Source organism: Varanus komodoensis, unplaced genomic scaffold, assembly GCF_004798865.1.
Source record: "Varanus komodoensis strain SLA01 unplaced genomic scaffold, ASM479886v1 scaffold133, whole genome shotgun sequence".
Taxonomy (NCBI): domain Eukaryota; kingdom Metazoa; phylum Chordata; class Lepidosauria; order Squamata; family Varanidae; genus Varanus; species Varanus komodoensis.
In genome coordinates this window covers 74306-95976 of record NW_025335384.1, presented here as the reverse complement: position 1 = coordinate 95976, position 21671 = coordinate 74306, and the positions used below count along the sequence as shown (strand labels likewise).

At 45.8% G+C, this 21671-nt stretch overlaps 2 protein-coding genes and 1 pseudogene across 2 annotated transcripts in view; 2 read left to right on the top strand and 1 right to left on the bottom strand.

The window, feature by feature from the left end:
• LOC123019660 overlaps window positions 1-21671 on the top strand; it is a 48987-nt gene that overhangs the window by 15716 nt on the left and 11600 nt on the right. The window contains exons 8-10 of the mRNA XM_044422705.1: window positions 29-101; window positions 327-422; window positions 18736-19124. Coding sequence (XP_044278640.1) covers window positions 29-101; window positions 327-422; window positions 18736-19124 — 558 coding nt within the window. The remainder of the gene's footprint in view (window positions 1-28; window positions 102-326; window positions 423-18735; window positions 19125-21671) is intronic.
• LOC123019643 lies at window positions 3984-12979 on the bottom strand (annotated as a pseudogene).
• LOC123019647 (zinc finger protein OZF-like) lies at window positions 18113-20585 on the top strand. Its single transcript, XM_044422690.1, has one exon. It carries the CDS (start codon window positions 18194-18196, stop codon window positions 19649-19651), a length of 1458 nt encoding a protein of 485 aa, XP_044278625.1. The 5' UTR covers window positions 18113-18193; the 3' UTR covers window positions 19652-20585.

Sequence of the window (21671 nt, the reverse complement as noted above, 5' to 3'; positions counted from 1 at the left end):
ACCGACCCATGTCCTCACCCACGGGCAGGGGAGGAGGAAGCTCTTGCTCACGTGACGCGTGACAGGCAGAGAAAGGTGAAGGGGGTCCTGCAAGGAATTCGGTGAGTGGCGACCAAGAGAGGGACGATGCAGTAGTGGCCACAGACTTCACAAGCAGACACCAAGGGCTGCCAGGCCGTGTCATGACAGGTGTTTAAGACCACCCTGAAGGCTTTTTTTTAAAATTCTGGCTTTCCTGTCGGGTGCAGGATCTGTTTAGGCTGAGGTCTCCTGCGGGCTTCTGCGCAGTTCCTTGTCCCTCACCCTTTGCCTCTGCCATGTGGCAGGGAGCCCTACGTCGTGGACCTGCTCCGCCAGAAACAGGGCAGACGGGACACCTTGACGTTGCTCCACCACCGAGAGTCCTCTCACCGCAAAGCAAGGTGCCCAACTGGAGCGCTTTCAAGGAGCTCAGCCCAAGGAGGGCTTTCCTGTCCGCTGAGGTGGGGTCTTCCCCAGCACTAGCTAGCCTCCTACAGTCCTGGGGGGGAAGCCTTGGAAGACCCTCATCGAGGGAACCGCAGCACCGTAACTCGTGCCGTGCTGCTCACCCAGAAGGTAGAGATAAACTCAGGACCTCTTGGGGAGTTTCGTGTCAAAGAGCTGCACGAAGTTCAACAGACAAGAGTGGAGATGCTTGCTAAATCCTTCTAGGACCAGTGGAGACATGAAGATCTTGTAACTCTGCAAAGCCAGCAGAAAGGGCTGACCAAGAGCCCTGGCGTGAAGGCAGGTGGTACGGTCTGGTTCAAGCACATGTGAACCCGTCCGAACGAGCAGCCAATGGGACGCCTTGCAAGGACCATCATTAGTGGATGCCTTACTGGGCATGCTTTGATTGGAGTTGAATTTAGAGTGTCACAAACTGGATTTGTTTAGAAATTAGATCACCCCAAATGATTTCCCTTCTTGTTTGCTTGTTTGTGTGGGGTTTTATTTAAGTTCTGTAATGCCCAACTGCCAAAGCACTCCGGGTGGTTCAGAGCAGCATCTTTAAAAACAATATATTAATAAAACATGTTACAACATCATTAAAAAGTTGGCGATACAACAGTTAAAACCGAGTAAAAGCTAGAAAAACTGAAGAGGCTCAAATCGAGATGGGGCGGGTCAAATGCTTTGAAGCAGCACAGACATTGCACCTCCTGTCTTTGGAAGGGTCTGTCCCCTCGTTTTGCTAGTGGCGTCCTCCTTTTGTAGACTGATCCATGCCTATTTGCTCAGTTCATTACCTGGAACCAAGGACCCAGAGAGGCGAGACTGAGGGAACTAGGCCTCTTCAGCCTGGAGGAGCCTCAGAGGGGATCTGTTGGCGACATACAGGTAAGTGAGGGGGTGTCACACAGGTGGGTAGAGACCTGTTCTCCCCTGCAGAGGAAAGCAGGACACGCTCCAAAGGAGCCAAGCGCAGGGAACCCAGGTTCAATTTGGATGCCCGGAAGTACGTCCTGACAGTCAGGACCCCGAGGGCATGGAATGGGCTTCCTCGGGAGGTGGTTGAGGCCCCATCAGTGAGGGTGTTCAAGCATAGGCTGGACATGCACATGGTGGGCATGTCGTGAGCGGAGCTGGCTGGAGCCGGGGGTCAGACTAGATGGCCCAGGAGGCCCCTTCTGACTCGCTGTGTTTCTGTTTCTATGAGATCGTGGGAGGCATCCGAGAGGCCGCTGGGCAGCCGCCCGTGAGGGATGCTTCAACTTGCAGCGCTGCACTGAGCAGCGGGTGGCCTTGAGGGCCCCTCCCGTCTCCTCTGAGCCTCCATCATTGCAGCAACACAGTATGGTTGGACCCCGTGAAGTCACCTTTCGCAACACAAGAAATCCACTACATTTCCTCTGCAATACAGAACCTGCCCCAAATCAGAGGCATATTTTATTGGAAGCCGTCCCGAGACATTCTGTAGGGGACGGGATAGAAAAGCTTTTAATAAAAATGAAAAATACGGGCTGCATCATACATTTAAAATTAAAGTGGGCACGCATGGAATAAGAGACAGCAGGTACTGCCACATGATTTACAGGGGCAGGAAATCCTTATTAGCTTTTGACTCATTATTTAACCCCCACACACAAGTTACTGGACAAGACAGAACACAATGCAACAAACTAGTTTTCAGCAAACTTTGACAAAAATGAATAATCTACTTTTTAAATTGTTCTAGCTGTCCCATTTTTACCACAGAGGTTTAAAGTCTGGGACAACTACATCGTTAAGAAGATAAGGCAAAGGTCCTATCAAAGGTATGGATTTTCTGAACAATAACAAGTTGAAACTTACATCTGTAATTTTTCCCACTCACCAAAGAATCAATGTCTTTTTCCCTTAATGGAGCCTTGTCTTAGTTTTTCTATTTATTTTTGCATTTATTTATTTGACTTGTATGTTGCCCTAATACCCAAAAGGCTCCCTGGGCATCTCACAACATACTATGCAACAGTTAAAAACAAGGCTTTCCTGGACAAAATCAGCATTTTAAATAGGACCCAAAAACCTCTCTGAAGCGATGCAGCCAGTGCAGTCACCTCTGTATCACCCCTCCCACCTCCACTGCTTCAAGGATCCCATCCTGCTCTCCCAGAAGTTTTTAGAAATTTCCTCTGCATTTATCACATCCCTATTTATAGCTGTTTATGGTCTAGTTTATGACACATTATTCTATTAGTACAATACTAATTTATATGGATGGCATAAATTACACTCCATTGTTATTTTGATCTGTTTTTATTATAGTCTCTTGAGAATTTGCCTTGCGTATTAAGATAACTTCTATTAATATATGCTATGAAAAGGAACCACATCTCAATGAACTTGTTCCAAGTTTCTGTTCCTCTCATTCTCTTATGCATTAGTTTTGCTCGAGCATCCCAAGACCAGGGCCCTGTCTACTGATCCCTGTTCCAAGAGGCCTTTACCCATTTTCCAGCAAGCTGCTCATTACATGTGTTTCATAGATTCATAGTAGAGTTGGAAGGGGCCATGAAGGCCATCAAGTCCAACCCCCTGCTGTTGCAGGACACCAAGTTGCGCCATTCTACTCAGAGGGCTGCCATTTCTTTGTGAATGCCTCTAGTGTGGGAGAGCCCCCCCACCTCTCTAGGCAGCTGCTGTATTGCTCTAACTGTGAGGAAGCTTTTCCTGATGTCCAGCCTGAGTCTGGGTTGCTGCAACTTGGACTGATTATTCCATGTCCTACACTCTGGCACCAGCAAGAAGAGATCTTAACCCTCCTCTTTGTGACAGCCCTTGAGGTACTTCTAGAGGGTTATCATGTCCCCCCTCAGTCTTCTTCTCTCAAGGCTAAACCTGCCCAGTTCCCTCAGCCTCTCCTCATAGGGGAGTCTTTTCAAGCCCTGGATCATTTTTGTTGCCCTCCGCTGGACCCTTTCCAACTTTTCTGCATCTTTCTTAAATCCTGGTGCCCAGAACAGGACACAGCATTCCAGGTGAGGTCTGACTCGTGAGGAGTATAGAGGAACTACTCCTCCTCCTGCTTTGAAAGTAATACTTCTGTTAATCCATCGCAAAATAGAATTTGCCCTTTTGGCGGTTGCATCGCAGTGTTGGCTCATGGAGAATGTTATGATCTGTGGCCTGGAGAAGGTTATGATGTTAATCAAATCTAAACAGGTGTGGAACAGCTGTCTATTTTCTTTAATGGAAATGGGCACTAATGACTATACGGAACAAAGGTTACGTCTTTTCCCTATCATGTGACTCAGAATGCCAAGCAAAAGCAGCCAGAACATTTTGCCAGAACAGGCAATTAAGTCACGTGTGCATGACCATGCTTGGGTTATGCAGCCCAAGATTATTTCTTAACTCTCCAGAGAGTTAAAACATGCTATGCATGATGCCCAGAATGTAAAGGAAGTGGAATCTCTTCCTTTTGGAATTATCAGTTAGGACTGAGGGTTAGATATGGATAGGAATTTACCATCATCATATTTAGTTTCTATATGCACAAGAGATGGTTTAATGCAGATGGCTGCAAACAAGCTTTAACAAAAATGTATGATTTGTGTTAAAAAATGGAATTTTACAGATACTCCCCAGTGTGATCATGTTCATGTCAAGTGAGATGTTTCTTCTGACTGAAGCTTCCCCCACACTGCAAACATTGATATGGTTTTTCCCTTGTGTGTCCTTCGATGAGAAATAAGAGTCCTCTTATCAGTGTAACTCTTCCCACACTCCGAACAATGGCATGGTTTCTCCCGTGTGAATTTTCTGATGACGAGTGAGACTTATCTTTTGGGTGAAGCTCTTTCCACATTCAAAACAATTATGTGGTTTCTCCCCCGTGTGCTTCCTTTGATGCTGAGTGAGGTATTTCTTCAAAGCAAAGTGCTTTCCACACTCCAAACATATATATGGTTTTTCCCCTGTATGAGTTCTTTGGTGAGAAGTGAGATACGTTTTCTGGCTGAAGCTTTTCCCACACCCTGAACAATAATAGGGTTTTTCCCCTGTGTGTGTTGTTTGATGGGAAGTGAGATGTGTCTTCTTACTGAAGCTCTTTTCACATTCCAAACAATGGTATGGTTTCTCTCCTGTGTGAGTTCTTTGATGAGAAATGAGATATTTCTTCTGACTGAAGCTCTTTCCACATTCTAAACAATGGTATGGTTTCTCCACTGTGTGAGTTCTCTGATGTCGTGTGAGAGTTATCTTCTCAAAGAAGCTCTTTCCACACTCCAAACAATGATATGGTTTCTCTCCTGTGTGAGTTCTTTGATGAGAAATGAGATATTTCTTCTGACTAAAGCTCCTTCCACATGTTAAACAATGATACGGTTTTTCCCCTGTGTGAAATTTATGATGAGAAGTGAGACTTCTCTCACAACTGAAGCTCTTTCCACACTCAGAACAATGGTATGGTTTCTCCCCTGTGTGAGTTCTTTGATGGTAAAGGAGAACATTCTTCTCAGCAAAGCTCTTTCCACATTCCAAGCAATGATATGGTTTCTCCCCTGTGTGAATTCTTTGATGATGATTAAGAGTCCTTTTCCGACAGTAGCTCTTTCCACACACCAAGCATTTATATGGTTTGTCCCCTGTGTGAATTCTTTGATGTTCAATGAGACATTTCTCCCGTATGAAACTTCTTCCACACTCCAAACAATGATATGGTTTCTCCCCTGTGTGAATTCTTTGATGACGAGTGAGATTAGTCTTATAACTGAAGCTCTTTCCACACTCCAAGCATTTATATGGTGAGGTGGCAGAGCTAGCTTGGATGGACTCCGGATGCTGAATTCTTACTGCTCCTGACCATCAGGAAAAATATGATTAAAATAAATTAAGATCAAGAAATACTGAAAAATGCATGAAACATAAGTTAATGCTTTTGTCTCTCTCCTGGGAAGATTTGAAACTCAGATGTGGACTAAAAGCTGTTTTCCTAATCTGAAACTGCCAGGCCTGGACCAGAGTAAGCTGCACCTCGGCTATTTGTGGATTGAGAAAGAATGCTCACATTATAAACATCTCGGCTGCTTGTTATAAAAATCTTAAAAGCAGCTTGAAGAGTGAGGAAAAAAGTGGAGGCTGTTTTTCTTGAGACTTCTCTCCCTCCCACCACGCAGCTGGAAGGCTGAGAAGGTGCCGAAAGGAAAATATTTGGACAGAGCTGCGAGAAACATTTATCAACGTTAATTAATGTCCCAGGACTAGCTTCTCTGTGCTATTTTGCTACTATGGAAATAAAAGATAAGATACAATGAAAATAAATAAAAAGAAGAGGAAGTGACGTATGAAACCTATGGTTTGAGAAAGAGGACCAAAAAAAGACTGTATTTTCCTAATAATAATACTTGAGCCTTTTGGTCCTGTCCATGGGGTTTTCATGGCTAGGATACTGGAGTGGGTTGACATTTCTTTCTCCAGTGGATCACCTTTTGTCAGAGTTCGAATCCAAGCCAAACCATTCAACATCACAGTAGTCCAAGTCTATGCCCCAACTACTGGTGCTGAAGAGGTTGAAGTTAACCGGTCCTATGAAGGCCTACAACTCCTAGAAATAACACCAAAAAATGATGTCCTTATCATCATGGGGAATTGGAATGCTAAAGTAGGAAGCCAAAAGGTAACCGGAACAACAGGTGAGTTTGGCCTTGGAGTACAAAATGAAGCAGGGCAGAGGCTGGTAGAATTTTGTCAGGAGAATACGATGGTCATAGCAAACACTCTTTTCCAACAACCCAAGAGACGACTCTACACATGGACATCACCAGACAGTCAACACAGAAATCAGATTGACTATGTGCTCTGCAGCCAAAGATGGAGAAGCTCTATACAGTCAGTAAAAACTAGACCAGGAGCTGACTGTGGCTCAGATCATGAGCTTCCTGTTGCAAAATGTAGGCTTAAATTGAAGAAAGTAGGGAAAAGCTCTGGGCCACTCAGGTATTACCTAGATCATATTCCAGATGAATATACAGTAGAGGTGACAAATAGATTTAAGGGATTAGCTCTGATAGACAGAGTGCTTGAAGAACTATGAACGGAATTTCACAACATTGTACAAGAGGCAGCAACTGAAACCATTCCAAAGAAAAAGAAATGCAAGAAAGCAAAATGGCTGTCCGAGGAAGCTTTACAAATAGCTGAGGAAAGAAGGGAAGCGAAAGGCAAGGGAGAAAGATACACCCAATTGAATGCAGAATTCCAGAGAATGGCTAGAAGAGATAAGAATGCTTTCTTAAATGAATAGTGCAAAGAAACAGAAGAAAACCATAGAATAGGGAGGACCAGAGATCTCTTCAAGAAAATTGGAGATATGAAGGGAACATTTAATGCAAAGATGGACATGATAAAGGACCAAAATGGCAGGGACCTAACAGAGACAGAAGAGATTAAGAAGAAGTGGTAAGATTATACAGAAGAACTATACAAGAAAGAGCTTAACATCCCTGATGACCATGATGGGAGGATCACTGACCTTGAGCCAGACATCCTGGAATGTGAAGCCAAATGGGCCTTACGAAGTCTGAGCAACAACAAAGCTAGTGGAGGCGACAGTAGTCCAGCTGAGCTATTCAAAATCCTAAAAGATGATGCAGTAAAAGTTCTACACTCACTATGCCAGCAAACTTGGAAAACTCAACAGTGGCCACAGGATCGGAAAAGGTCAGTTTACATTCCAATTTTAAAGAGGGGCAATGCCAAAAATGTTCAAACTACCGCACCACTGCACTCATTTCGTTTCTGAAGCTCCTCAAGACATTGAGTGGAGGTTCTCCAGCAATGTCTTGAGGAGCTTCAGAAACGCTTCATCCTGAACTTGCCTTCCTTCAGTGCTTGCTTCATCGATAAAATGGCATCCATGAAGCGACTGACATCTCCTAAAATCAGTGTCCTGAGCACCTGTACTTTCTCCTTTCTCCTCAGTTTGACATCTTGTAATTTTCTGAAATCCAGGGCTCTTGCCTTACAATTTGCAGATACAAATAAAAGTGGACTAAAAGAGAGAGAGAGCGAGAGAGCGCGCGCGCGCGCGAGCGCACCAGTGTGGTGTGTGGTTAAGAGTTAAGAGCACGGGACCAGGACTCAGGTGATCTGGGTTCTAGTCCCCACTCAGCCATGGGACCACCTGGGTGGCTTTGGGCCAGTCACAGACTCTCAGCCCCACCTACCTCCCAGGGTTGTTGTTGTGGGGATAAGATGGAGGAGGAGAATGATGTGAGCTGCCTTGAGCCCTTTGTAGGAAAAAGGCAGGATTTAAATCGAAAAATAAATAAATAAATAAATTTCACATGCTAGCAAAGTGATGCTCAAAATCCTACAAGCCAGGCTCCAGCAGTATGTGGACCGAGAACTACCAGAGGTACAGGCAGGGTTTCGAAGAGGCAGAAGAGCTAGAGATCAAATTGCCAACATACGCTGGATCATGGAGAAAGCTAGGGAGTTCCAGACAAACATCTATTTCTGCTTCATTGACTATGCTAAAGCCTTTGATTGTGTGGATCACAACCAATTGTGGCAACTTCTTAAAGAGGTGGGAGTACCAGACCATCTTTTTTGGTTCTTGTGAAACCTGTATGTGGGTCAAGAAGCAACAGTGAAAACTGGACACGGAGCCACTGATTGGTTCAAAATTGAGAAAGGAGTTTGACAAGGCTGTATTCTGTCGCCCTGCCTAACTTTTATGCAGAGCACATCAGGAGAAAGGCGGGACTAGATGAATCACAAGTTGGAATATGACCATATTCCACAGTCCAGACTATGGAATCTCCGCCCCAGAGAGGTCCGCCTGGCACCGACACTATATTCTTTCCGGCAGAAGGGAAAGCCCTTTGATTGTTATTTTAACAATTATTTTTTAGATGTTTTAGGATTGTATTTTATTTCTTTCCCCCTTTTCAGTTGCATTTTATAGTGATGTTTTATATTGTTTTGATAATTAATGTTTTATAGTAGTTTTATATTTATTGTATTTTTATATATTTTATAAGTCATCCTGAATGCTTAAAGCGATAGGACAGGATATAAATGCATGTAATAAATAAATAAATAATAATAAAGTTGGAATTAAGATTGCTGGGAGAAATATCAACAACCTCAGATATTCAGATGATACCACTCTCATGGCAGAAAGTGAAGAGGAACTAAAGAGCCTCTTGATGCAGGTGAAGGAGGAGAGTGCAAAAGTTGGCTTGAAACTCAACATGGCATCCGGTCCTCTCACTTCCTGGCAAATAGATGGGGAAGAAATGGAGATAGTGACAGATTTTATTTTCCTGGGCTCCAAGATCACTGCAGATGGGGACTGCAGCCAAGAAATTAAAAGATGCTTGCTCCTTGGGAGGAAAGCTATGGCAAATCTAGACACCATCCTAAAAAGCACAGACATCAACCTGCCAACAAAAGTGCATATAGTCAAGGCTATGGTTTCCCCAGTTGCAATGTAAGGTCCTGAAAGGAAGGCTGAGCGCCGAGGAATTGAGGCCACTGAATTGTGGTGCTGGAGGAGACTCCTGTGAGACCCTTGGACTGCAAGGCGATCAAACCGGTCAGTCCTAGAGGAGATCAACCCTGACTGCTCTTTAGAAGGCCAGATTCTGAAGATGAAACTCAAATACTTTGGCCACCTAATGAGAAGGAAGGACTCCCTGGAGAAGAGCCTAATGCTGGGAACAATGGATGGCAAAAGAAGAAGGGGACGTCAGAGAATGAGGCTGTCAGATGGAGTCACTGAAGCAGTTGGTGTGAGCTTGAGTGGACTCCGGGGGATGGTGGAGGACAGGAAGGCCTGGAGGAATGTTGTCCATGGGGTCGTGGTGGGTCGGACACGACTTCGCGACTAACAAGCAAGCAAATATGTTCTATATACTGTAGATACACGTCTTTTCTCACAGTGTCATGGATAAGAGATTTGTTCTTATCCTACATCCTAGCAACCTCAGCATACATTGTTTTCTCTTACTCTATTAAATCAAAGCGCTTTCCAATTTCTTTTGTGGCCTTTTACAGCTTCTGATTTTACGTGCTGATTTTAATGTGATGGAATGTATCATATTTTCTTTCAGAACACTACATCTGAGGGTTCTGTCCAAAAAGGCAGTTTCAAAATGCTAAGTTACGTAGGAGGGTGCCATGTAAGTTAATGTCATCTTCTTCCTCATGATTTATTTGGAAACCTAGAATATCAATAAGCAGGAAAATCAAGAACTCTTACCAAGAGAAGCCACAATCCCTTGGTTCTCCTCCATGATCTGGCTGTGCAGGGCTCTCTGGTCGGGATCCAGCAGGGCCCACTCCTCCTCCGTGAAGCACACAGCGACCTCCTCAAAAGTCACCGGATCCTGCATGAAAAAAGAAAATGTTTCTTTAAGAATGAGATGAATGGAGCTGGGTGGGCATTGCACAGCAGGACTAGAACTGGATCGCTGTGCAAACCAGTTGCTGGAGAAACAATGGGCTGGATGTCTTCTCCTGCCGTGCTTGTGGTCATCCCAAGAGGCTGCTGGTCGTGACACTGGACAGGGATTTCGGCCCAATTCTGTAGGGCTCTTGGGATGATATGAGTTGCAGAAGGGTCCGGAGGAGAAAAATGTATTCTGGCCAAGACGGTGAGCAGGGAACACGGACACCCAGGTTGCTCCCTGCCTGTCCTCCCAGGGACTCTTCCCCCTACCTGATCCGTTTCCACTCCTCCATCAGGAATACACAGAGGTGGCCACGTGTGCCTCGCCAGCGTCATCCCAGCCCCTGTGAGAGACAACGGAGATTGGAGGGACCGTCGTCCTAAACTCCCTACAAGTGGAACCCCTGGGAACACAACAGGGCAAACTTCTCAGTGAAATGCACAGAACTGCCTAACTAGGCATTTCTACAGCTAAGAACCCATCGCTATTTCAGGATGTCTCACCCTTAATCTGCATTCTGATAGTTTAGTTAGACAAAAAAGCACACTGCCTGATATGGGGTTGGCCACTAACTGAAAACACACGGCCTGGCGCCATCGCTCTCTTTTTTTTGGTGCCAGGAAAAGACTTTTTATTTTCCTAGACTTTTAGTAATTAATCTGGTTTTGTTCTTGTTTTTATTCCCAGTTTATATGCAGTGCACTTTTTCATTTTGGTCATTGTTATGGGTTCTGTTTTTGGTTTGCTTTCTGCAAGCCACTCAGAGACTTTTTTAGTAATTGAGACAGCACACAAAAATCTTAAATAAACAAACTAACTAAAACTTGGTTTTAATCAAGAATAAGTGTTGGAAATTAAATGTAGTTATGAATTGTGGAAAAGGCAGGAAGCAAGCTTCTTCCTGAACAAAACGGGAAACAGGACGTGAAATCAGCCCGGAATCTCTTCTCTGCTCCACAGGACGGGGCAAAGCTGCACTACGTCCATCCCATATTAAGCCTTACCTTGCAGTGCAGCACTTCTGTCCCTCTCCTGCCCGATCCCCCTTGGTGGGGGGCTCCCTCCGGTTTCTGATGGACCCTTCTGCACTTCAGGAAAAGCAGCTGCCACTTCTGCAATGAGACCCTTTACATGAAAGAGCAATGAGGATCCAAGTAATAGAACAAGGAGAAGGATGACAGAAGGGCTGAGAAAGAAATGGGAGAGGCAGGATGCGAGGCACAATGCACGGCACACCTCTGCTTTGGCCCCGTTCTGGCCCCCCTGGATGACACGCCCTCACCTGCTGCTGCTGCTGCTGCTCCTGCCTCCTGTCCTCAGCCTGGCTCAGGAGGAAGCCCTCCGCCAGGGCCACCGCCTGGCAACTCGTCTCCGCTCCGCAGTCCCTCACCCAGCTGGCCATCTCCGCCGGCAGGATGGCCAGGAACTGCTCCAGGACCACCAGGTCCAGGATTTGGGCTTTGGTGTGTTGCTCCGGCTTCAGCCACTGACACGAAAGATGGTGGAGTTGGGTGTACACTTCTCGGGGGCCCTGACTAGCCTGGTAGCAGAACTGCCTGAAGTGCTGGGGTTGCGTGTCTCGGCTACCGTGGGCGTCACCCAGGACCTTCTCCACGGCTCTTTCCCAGAATTCCCCACTATTCCCAGTCTCAACAGCATTGGCAGCACTCCGAGATTCAGGGGCAACTGCTTCTTGCTTGAGCATCTTTGATCTCTGTTGCGTGGAAAACCTCCAAACAGGCCAAAGAAACCACTGTGAGGTCTTATCCGATCTTCTTTCCGATCTTCTTCCGAATACAACAGCCACGCAGTCTTCCCATAATACCTTCTGGTACTGTCAAACTGACAGATGCCAAGATGGTGGACATTCTAAGAAAGATATACATTTCCCTTTACTCTGGGAGGAAATTGTTTACATTAAAGAATTAAGTGTAAATAATGTCTTATTTTGCATCTCCCGCAACACAGGAAGTGGTGAAAGAGGAAGTAAAGAAGAAGAAAGGATTAGAAAGGTCTGTAACATTTCTCCCTGATTTCCTCAGGCATAACAGCTTGGCAGATGGTAGTGAAACTGAGCAACATTTCCCACAGGAGAGATCACAAGCCTGGGGATCCACAAGATCTGGGATTCATCACTCTTGCTGTGCTGAAGTTTGCTTTTTCCCTGCTCTGGAGTTTTAAGAGCGACCTTTCATTCCCAGATGTTAACACGTCTCCATTTGTCTATTTCTTACCAGCCTTCTCTTCCTTCCCAAAAGGAGTCCTTCCCGGCTGCTGCACACTGCAGGCCTTACATCACAGGGCTGGTCCAAACTTTGGTTGCTTTTTGCAAAAAAATGTGCTTCTCTGATCTCCCCTCCCCTGCAAAACCTTAAAAATGCTCGTGATATTCATATAAGAAACTAAACATGTGCTTCCTTTTTCAGAGGTCCCCAGATCTGCCTCCTCACGGGATGGCTGTCCTTGGTGGGGCATCTCATCTCCCACCCCCAGCCTTTGCCTGCTTCTGTCCGCCCTCTTGACTGCTGGGTCACGTTCAGAACACGCTGACTCATGTTCCTCCTGCAGTCAACCCGCACCCCAGGCCCCTTTCGCAAGTGCTGCTCTCCAGCCACTCGTCCCCTGACCTGTACTTATGACACCCATTTTATGCCCCAAGTGCAAGGCCTTGCACTCATCCACCCTGAACGCCGATCACCCCCCCACCACCCCCACCATCGCATTTCCGTACCGCCATAGCCGAAGCTCCTGGCCTTGACACAGGCTGTTTTTGCAAAGAAAATCCACCCACTCACCTGCCACCGGGCCCACGCACGCGGCCCTTTATGCGCCAGTCCATCCCAGAGCCCAGGAAGGGGCCCGCGAGGAGGCAAAGCAGCTGCTCGTTCGGCTCCGGGGTGGAAACCGGGCGAGCCCCCGACGCGCCCTCCCCAGCCCCTCCCCTGCAATGCACCGGGTGGGAATTTTTTTTGGGGGGGGGTCTCACCTGATCCCATGGCGGCGGCCCCGAAGCTGCACGCGGAGGAGGCTCGAGTCACGTCGCTCCGGAGGAGGAAGCAGGCGGGGCAGGAAGCGCCCCGGGGGGGGGGGAGGCGCATCGCCGCGCCAGACGCGCCCGCCCCTCCTGCTCGGGGCCCGGGCGGCGCCGCGTGCGCCCCTCGCGCTCCGGCGCCGCTCGGCGCGTTTCTCCGCCGGAGGCTGCCAAGCTCCGGGAGCCCCAGCAAGTCGCCCAGGACCCCCCAGGCGTGGAGGAGCTTGGGGCAGAACTCTCCGGCAAGGAAGGCCCGTTCACGTCCGTGGGGCTTCCTCCCTGGTAGAGGTCGGGCCTTTCCATGGCTCATCCCTGACAAGAGGCCTGGAGAGAGTCACCTAGTGGTTAGAGCGTGTTGGACTGTGGAGCTCAGGGAACCAGGCTCCGGGTTGGAGGTCGGGAAGTTCTCCCTGAGGTTATGACGCCTAGGAAATGGAATGGGCTTCCAAGGGGGGTGGTAGCGGCCCCATCAAGGAGGGTATTCAAGGAAAGAGTGGGCAACCTCGTGGTGGAGGTTGGGGGTCAGACTAGATGGCCTGGAAAGCCCCTTCTGACTCACTTTTTAAAAATGTTTCTATGTGTGGGGTTCAAGAGATCCGAGGTTTAGCTCCCATTTGTATTTTTGTATTTTTAATTTAATGTTTATATTTATTGTAATTTATATTATGATTACTTTTAATTTATTGTTGTAAGCCGCCCCGAGGCTTCGGCGAATGGGGCGGCATAAAAATGTTTTAATAAATAAATAAATAAATAAATAAATTTGGCCATGTAGCTCACTTGGTGACTTTGGGCCAGTTGTTGGTTCTTCCCCTTTCCTCATTTCTAGAGCAGTTTTGAGGGTAAAATGGAGAGGAGAATTTGCTTACGTGTAGGGGGGGAAAGGCAGGATTTAATATATAAATACTAATGGGTGTTTTCAGTTGGACTAAACACTACAACAACATCAAAGAACAGCTGGGTTCAACGAGAGAGTGGGTTATTGTTTCTTGGAACCAGAATGTGACTGTAGACATTGATTGCTCCTGCTAAAGGCATAGTTTCAAGAAAATTTAAGTTTGTTTGGAAGACAGAATCTGTAAAGTTTATTCCACTAACTCTGAAAATAAAACCACCTTCAACTGCTGGGTGTTACTTGTCTCTGAACCAAACGTTTTGGACAAGAAGAGAAGGACTTGCTAAGTAGCTGGCCTTAATTTCCTCCTAGAAAAGAGACAAAAATAAGCATTTAAGATATGGTAATGCCAGGGAAATACAAGAGCCTGATGCTTAGCCTTGCCTTATATTTCCTTTCCTTTTAAAGTTTATATACATTTAATCTTTATGACTCTCTAAGAAAATAGAAGCTTTCTTGGGATAGCTTCCAGCCCCAGGTCACCTGCTTCCCAGTCTTCCAGAATAGGGGAGGAAAGGAAAACCAGAGACAAAAGTTGTTCCAATTACGGGGTTTTAGAAAACTTCTTCAGTCTAATCACGCTTTTAGCAGCCATATTGTGGAAAAGTTTTTGTTCATTTTGTTGTGATGGTAGCCCTCTATGTGGAGGGTTTAAAATATCTCCTTGGTTATCTAGGAGGCTGAGGGTCATCTGAAGAATTCACATTTCTTCTTTGCTGTTTTTACTGCATTTTAAGCTGTTAATTCATTTTAAATTCTTTTTAGCATTGCTGTTTTAATACACAGCTGAAAACCACTCAAGAGAGTTCGGCTATGGGGCAATTTGTTCTTAGTTGCAAAGTCGTGTCTGACCCATCGTGACCCCATGGACAACACTTCTCCAGCCCTTCCTGACCTCCACCATCCCCCGAAGTCCACCTAAGCTCACTGCTTCAGGGACTCCATCTAACAACCTCATCCTCTGCTGTCCCCTCCTTCTTTTGCCGTCAATTGTTCCCAGCATTAGGCTCTTCTCCAGGGAGTATTAGGTGGCCAAAGTATTTGAGTTTCATCTTCAGTTTCTGGCTTTCTAAAGAGCAGTCAGGGTTGATCTCTAAGACTGACTGGGGCAATATAGAAATGAAATTAGTATATTATATGCTAATTATAATAAGAGGCATGTAGCTACCTGGGCCTATAGCCACTCCTAGCCATCACTTTCATGAAATTTGTCTAATCCCCTTTTCAAGCTGTCCAAGTTGCTGACCATCATGATATCTCATGGAAGAGAATTCAATACTTTAGTAATGTACTATTTGAAGAAGTTCTTCTCTCAGTCCCCCTGCTTCATGGGATGACCCCTTTATAAGAGGGAGGAAAATCTCTCCGCTTTCTCCCCATGATACATCATTTCACACACCTTTGTCAAGCTCCCCCGTTTCTGATACGGAAGCTGCCCCAGCCTCTTGCTCATTTTGGTGGCTCTTTTCTGTCCTTTTCCCAATTCTGCAATACCCCCTTTTAGGCACAGCAACAAAACTAGTGTCATAAGTGCAGTTGTACCACAGAGTTGTACAGCGGCTGTATGATCTTGGCAGCTTGATTTTCAATTCCTTTCCTAATTCCGCCCAACACGGCCATGCATTGGCTTGACATTTTCATCAAGGGGTCCATCACAGCTGGCTCGTCACTCTTCTGGCTTAGACCAGAGTCAGAATCAGAAGGAAGAGCTGCTGATGCTTCTTGTACCTGCTCTCTGCCTGTCAAAGCAGCAGGTGGCGGCCATGAGGAGGAGGAGGAAGAGGAAGAGCGCAAGCCTCTGCACAGGGTCCTCTGTGCATCTTGCCCAAGGACGCTCAAAAACCTGGTGCAGGTACTGCTCGGAATAAAATGACACTTGTGGCATTTAAACAATGCATTTGGCTTGTTTGCTCAAAACCCGGCTGACTGCACCGAGGACTCCTAATCTGGGAATGGGGCCAACAGTGCAGGCGTTTTGCCTCTGGACGGCTAAAGAGTTAAAGTGATAAAGGGGAGCGCCTAGAGCGGCCTGGAAATGTTAGGAAGGCTGATGGGAAAGAGCCTCTTCGTGGTCCGCCCCCTTGGTCCAGGGAAGCCAACTTCTGAATGGCTGCAGGAGGTGAGTTGCAGCCGCTGTCAGACGAAGAAAGGGAACAGTGGCGGGGGGAGAAATGGGAGCACATTGGGAGGGGGAAACCCTATCCTGCTTCCTATGGACTATTAAGTTTCCCAGTCATATTTTTGCTGGCATTGCTCCGTGTTCCAAATCCCACGGAGGAATTGCACTGTTGTCTTCCTTTCTGCAAGCAGCAAGAAATTCCAAGGGCGATGCTCTGCGGATTGACCAGCCTTTATTCAAGGGCGGATGAGGGACTCAGGTGTCTTTATCGTTCCTGTTTCGTAGTGCATGTTAAGACAGAAAGATTCCTAGCACCCCGTGCTGGAAAGGACAGGACTTTTTTCTGACTAGATATGCATAGGTTTGTACCCTTCCTTGTTCAACTATATAAGCCTAGGGCAGCTCAAAGTCAGCCGTCTCTCCTATAAGGCGCTGGATTTATGAATTATATTTGTAGCCTGCTTTTTTTTTTCTTCCAAGGAAATAAAGATGGTTCACATCATTCTCTTCCTCCTCCTCTCCATCCTACTGTTACAACAACAACCCTGTGAGGTAGGTTGGGCTGAGAGTGGCGACTCCCAGTGAGTCAAAGTCACCCAGTGAGCTTGTAACAGAAAGCCAGTCACAGTGCTCCACTCCCCTGGCCAATTGGGCCCAATCCTTTCCAGTAAATCCCTGGATGCAGCACACGACAATCCCAAGCTTGGGGAAACAAACAACTTTATGAAAAGGTACAAAATGGGAGTGGAGGGAAAAGGGTGAAAGAGAAGGAGAAAGGGGATTCGGATAGCAGCAACAAGAAAAGTCACAGCCAACCAAAGACTCCACTCCCAGGGCCTTGTTGACCCACTTGGACAAGAAAATATCGAGCAACTTCTAGCTTGGACATGGTAACTCTACCTTCTAACAGCACGGCCAATGCAGGATGCCACAGCAGTGTTCAAAACAGAGAAATGGCGGCAGGACAGAACCTCTCTTTAAGAGAGGAACAAAAGCTGCTCAACTCTTTGGGGTTCATTCCTCTGTAGTCCAAATCAACCAACAGTGGGGTGATGGCCTGACTCAGTCTCCTGGGTCCAGCCTTTCACTCCAGGTGCCAGTCCTTATCCAGTTCTCTCCTGCATCCTTGAAGCCAATTTGGAGAGGCACCTGCTGCTACTTTTTGAATTAACCCTTTCCCTACCTTTTGGAGCCTGAAGAGCTGGTTCACGTGGCTGAATAGGGATGAGAACCCAATACACCTGACTCCCTGACTCTCAGGATGGCACTCTTAACCAGTATACCACCCAGACTCTCACTGGGGGCTTTCAGAGGGTGGGCAGCCATCTGTTGGGATCCCTCTAGCTCAGCATTTCATGCATAAAGCAGGGGAGCTGATTTTGTTTTGACTTAATTCGGACTCTGTCTTCCTGCCAGGAAAAATGGCATTCAAGGTGTATTGAGATAGTTTACAAGGCCCTCCCACCTCTGGTTTTATACAATAGCCTTTCTCAACCTGGCTGGACATTCTGGGGGGATGCAGTCCAATCCATTGGGAGGCTCCCAAGTTGGAGAAGGCTGCTTTTCAACAATTTACAAGTAGTCTGATCTAGAATATGGGGTTGAAAGTTCGAAATTCCAATGTCTTTTCATGAGAAAGGCAGCACAACAACTGCCGTTATGGATTAGGTCAAAGGTCCCTCTTGCCTAAGATCAAGTTCCAAGGCCAACTGGGCAGCTTCATTTTGGAAGGTCACAAGCGTGGCACAAATGTGGCCCCTGTAAGTGTGACTTCAACATTTGTTAGCAAAGGTTTGCTGCTTCCTGACATGGACGCTCCATTTATCTAGCATAGCTAGTAGCTGTGGACAGAATTATTATTTTTTAGCTGTGGACAGAATTATGTAGCTGTGGACAGAACATGACATCATCATCATTATTCCATTCTTTAGTAAGATGCTTGTGATTCTTGCATGGATCACCCTTATTGATTTTTTATTTTTTTATTTATTAAAAGCTTTTGTATGCCATTCTATTATACAAAAATCTCAGGACGACTTACAATATTTAAAAGAACCTTTATAGTTATGCCTTTCCCTTTTTTTTAAATCTTAGCCCAAGTCTCCTTCCTGCAGTTATTCTTTGCTGTCCAGGCTTATGATAAGATTATTTCAGAATATCTTTTCTTCTTCAGAAAAGGGATCTATGCATAAAGATCACCAAGATTGTAAGCAGAAAAAAGAAAGTAGGTTCAGCATCAGCCAATGAAGATTTCTCAGCATCATGTAAACTCAGTTGCCACTGAGAAGCAACAGGAAAAGTGTCCAGGAATGGAAACGAATGAATCCTTTCTGTCTGGAGAAAGCTTCAAAAGCTTTCGTAAAACCCAAGTCAAGCAGGAGTTTGAGGAGGATAAAGTAAGGACTTCAGCTGAAGATGAGAAGAGCTCACACAGAACTGTATATACTAAAACCAGCATAGACAGGAAACCATATAAGTGTTCAGACTGTGAAAAGTCCTTCAGTATGAATGCTCATCTTATTAGTCATCAGAGAACCCACACAGGGGAGAGACCATATGAATGCTCAGTGTGTGGGAAAAGCTTCTTCCAGAAAGGACACCTCGTGGTTCATCAGAGAATCCACACAGAAGAGAAACCATACAAATGCTCAGAATGTGGGAAATCCTTTTGCAAGAACGCTGATCTTATCAGACACCAACGAAACCATTGTGGGGAGAAGCCATATAAGTGTTCAGACTGCGGGAAATCCTTCAGTATGCATGCTGACTTTATTCGACATTACAGAGCCCACACGGGAGAGAAAACATTTGAATGCTCAGACTGCGGAAAGAGCTGCGGCACAAAAAGCCACCTGGCAGCTCATCTGCGCATGCACACGGGAGAGAAACCGTTCACCTGTGCCATCTGTGGGAAGAGCTTCTCTCAGAAAGGTAACCTTGTTATTCATGAACGACTCCATGCAGAAGAGAAACCGTACAAATGCTCAGAATGCGGGAAGTCCTTCTGCAAAAATGCTGACCTTCTCAGACATCACCGAAACCATACAGGGGAGAAACCATATAAATGTTCGGACTGTGGGAGGTCTTTCAGCATGAACTCGGACTTCATTAGACACTACAGAACCCACACGGGAGACACTCGGTACAAGTGCTCTGAGTGTGGCAAAAATTTCAGTAAAAAATGCAATCTGGTTACACACGTAAGAAGCCACACAGGTGAGAAGCCATACAAATGTTTGGTCTGTGGGAAAAGCTTCTCCTTGAAAGGAAACCTTGTTGCACATGAGAAAACCCATAGGAAAGAGAGGCCATGTAAATGCTTGGACTGTGGGAGGTCCTTCAGCGTGAGCTCTAAACTTAATGAACATCAGAGACTTCACACACGAGAGAAGCCATACAAATGCTTGGACTGCGGGAAAAGCTTTCGTTGGATAGGAAACTTCACGGCACACATACAGTTCCACTCAGGAGAGAAGCCTTATGAGTGTTCCCTCTGTGGTAAATCCTTCATTGTACAACATGACCTCATTAGACATCAAAGGACCCACACAGGAGAAAAACCCTATGGATGCTTGGATTGTGGGAAAATGTTCAGTCAGAAGGGCAGCCTTGTTGCACATAAGAGAATTCACACAGGGGAGAAACCGTACAAATGTGCTGATTGTGGGAAAAGGTTTAATCTAAGCTCTTGCCTCCTCTGACACCAGCAAACCCATACAAGAGAGAAACCGTATCAGTGTGCCAATTGTGGGAAAAGTTTTGGTGTCAGTTCTCGACTTATAAAACATCAGCAAATCCACCCTTGAGAACAGCTACCTAAATGTCCAGATTGTGGGCACAGTTTCCTGTACAAAAAAGCACTGGTCAAGCATGTGTAAACACACTCGCAAAAGGACTTACGTCCGTGTTCAGAATGTGGGCAAAATTCCATTGATCTGTCTGGCTTCTGCATAAAAGGAGAAGGAAGTGTCCCAGTCTCCTCATTGTGATGAAAGCTGCATTGATATATCAACCGTTATTGTGCAGAAAATGTAAGAACACGTTTGTTGAAGAAGCTTCTATTTATTCTCACACGTTATATAGGTCAAAGATAAACTGGACTTGCTTTATCCAGCAGTTGTAGTTCAAAACATCTGGATGGCATCAGATTGGGCAAGGATGTGCTATAGGTCACACTTTAAAGTATAGCGCAAGAGAGTGCTTTCCTTCGTCTATCTGTGGGAAGAACCTCAGTCGGAGCGCACAATGTGCGCATCAGAGAAATCATGCAACCGTTCACAAATCAGTTGCTTTTCAGTGGTAAATCTTTATTCTTTCATATGTGACCTCACACCCTGCACCTTCTCCATGTAGAAGGGGAACCCAGTTCAGGCTATCCTACAAAATCAGATAAAATATGTAGAAAGCAGGGAAACAAACTTGATATTCTGATCTAATGCCACATTCTTTATACAGATAAATTCTCTGGATTCTTATCATAGGGTGATTTTGGTTCAAAGTCTCCTTTTAGTGATAAGACTAAAGACTGGCTAAAGACAAGTATACAAGAGCAACTAATCCCAGAAGAACACTACTTAACAATCATAATTGTTATTTATTTTATCTCTATACCACCCAGTAGCTGAGCGCTGAGTAGCACAGGATGACTCATAAAACTTAAGTAACTGTAAAAACATAATAAAAATTCACTAAACATTAAAACACACGTTGTTGTTCCTGTAACTTGAAACAGAACCTTTGTTAACTACATGTGCATTTACCAGCCTCAGTATAAGCCTGTGTTTTCTTTTCTTCGATGTCTGCCTGGTGTGTTTGAGGGGCATAGGAGCCTTGGGCTACAGGGAGGCAGGCAGCCGAGGAGGGAGTGGGGGACCATGCCTGGATTCAATCCCCAGCCAGTGAATGGAGAAAGAGATCAGGATCGGAGGGGAGGCTGGCAAGTAAGTGCAAGAAGAGGATAAATGTAGCATTTAGTGCTTCTCTGGGAGCTGCTTTGACTCTTTCTCACGACAAAGCCAGGGGGACGCTTTAATCTACAGGGATGGATACAAGACATCCGACTCACTGAATCAGTTGATCAAACTGATCTATTGACTATGCATCTGCATATAGATCTTTGCTCCCTGACAGCAAAAATAAGACTTAATAAAATGTTTGATGTTCTTTCAGGATACCCCAAATCAGCTGCCAGAGGAGAGTTCCTTCCCCATTTGAGCAGAAAATGGGTAAAGTGTTTATGAGGCATTTAATGTGTCAGGGAGGGATGCCGATTGTCTCAGCCGAAGCACTTCTGCCCAGGAATCTAAACTATTGTGTTCTTTCCCAAAGTTCCTGATTTATTCTGAAACGTTAAAGGAGGGATCTGAAAGGCAGGTACTACAAATGGCAAATACTTACAAGAAATAATGTGAATAAAGGATTTTTTTAAAAAGTCCCCGTGATGAAGCTCCTGCCACCTCTCTCATTCGGTCTGTCTTCCCTCCCCTGGTCTGGGAGACTGGAAAGGAGGCCTTGAAGAAGTTGTAAGACTTCTGCCCCCTTTTCTCTCTTTTCCTCTCAGCCATAACCATTTCAGTATAAATAAACCAAGACATTAAAAGACCTCTTTCTCACAAGCTGTAAAAGGAAAGCCGAGGCTAAGCTTCAGTTCTTATACCTTCCTGATCTCACCAGGTCTGAAACGTTTATTTTTGACCAGGTTCACACAAGATGCAAAGCCAC

Coding starts and splice junctions, on each gene's coding strand:
- LOC123019647 (XM_044422690.1), top strand. CDS start 18,194: ATGAAGATTTCTCAGCATCATGTAAACTCAGTTGCCACTGAGAAGCAA.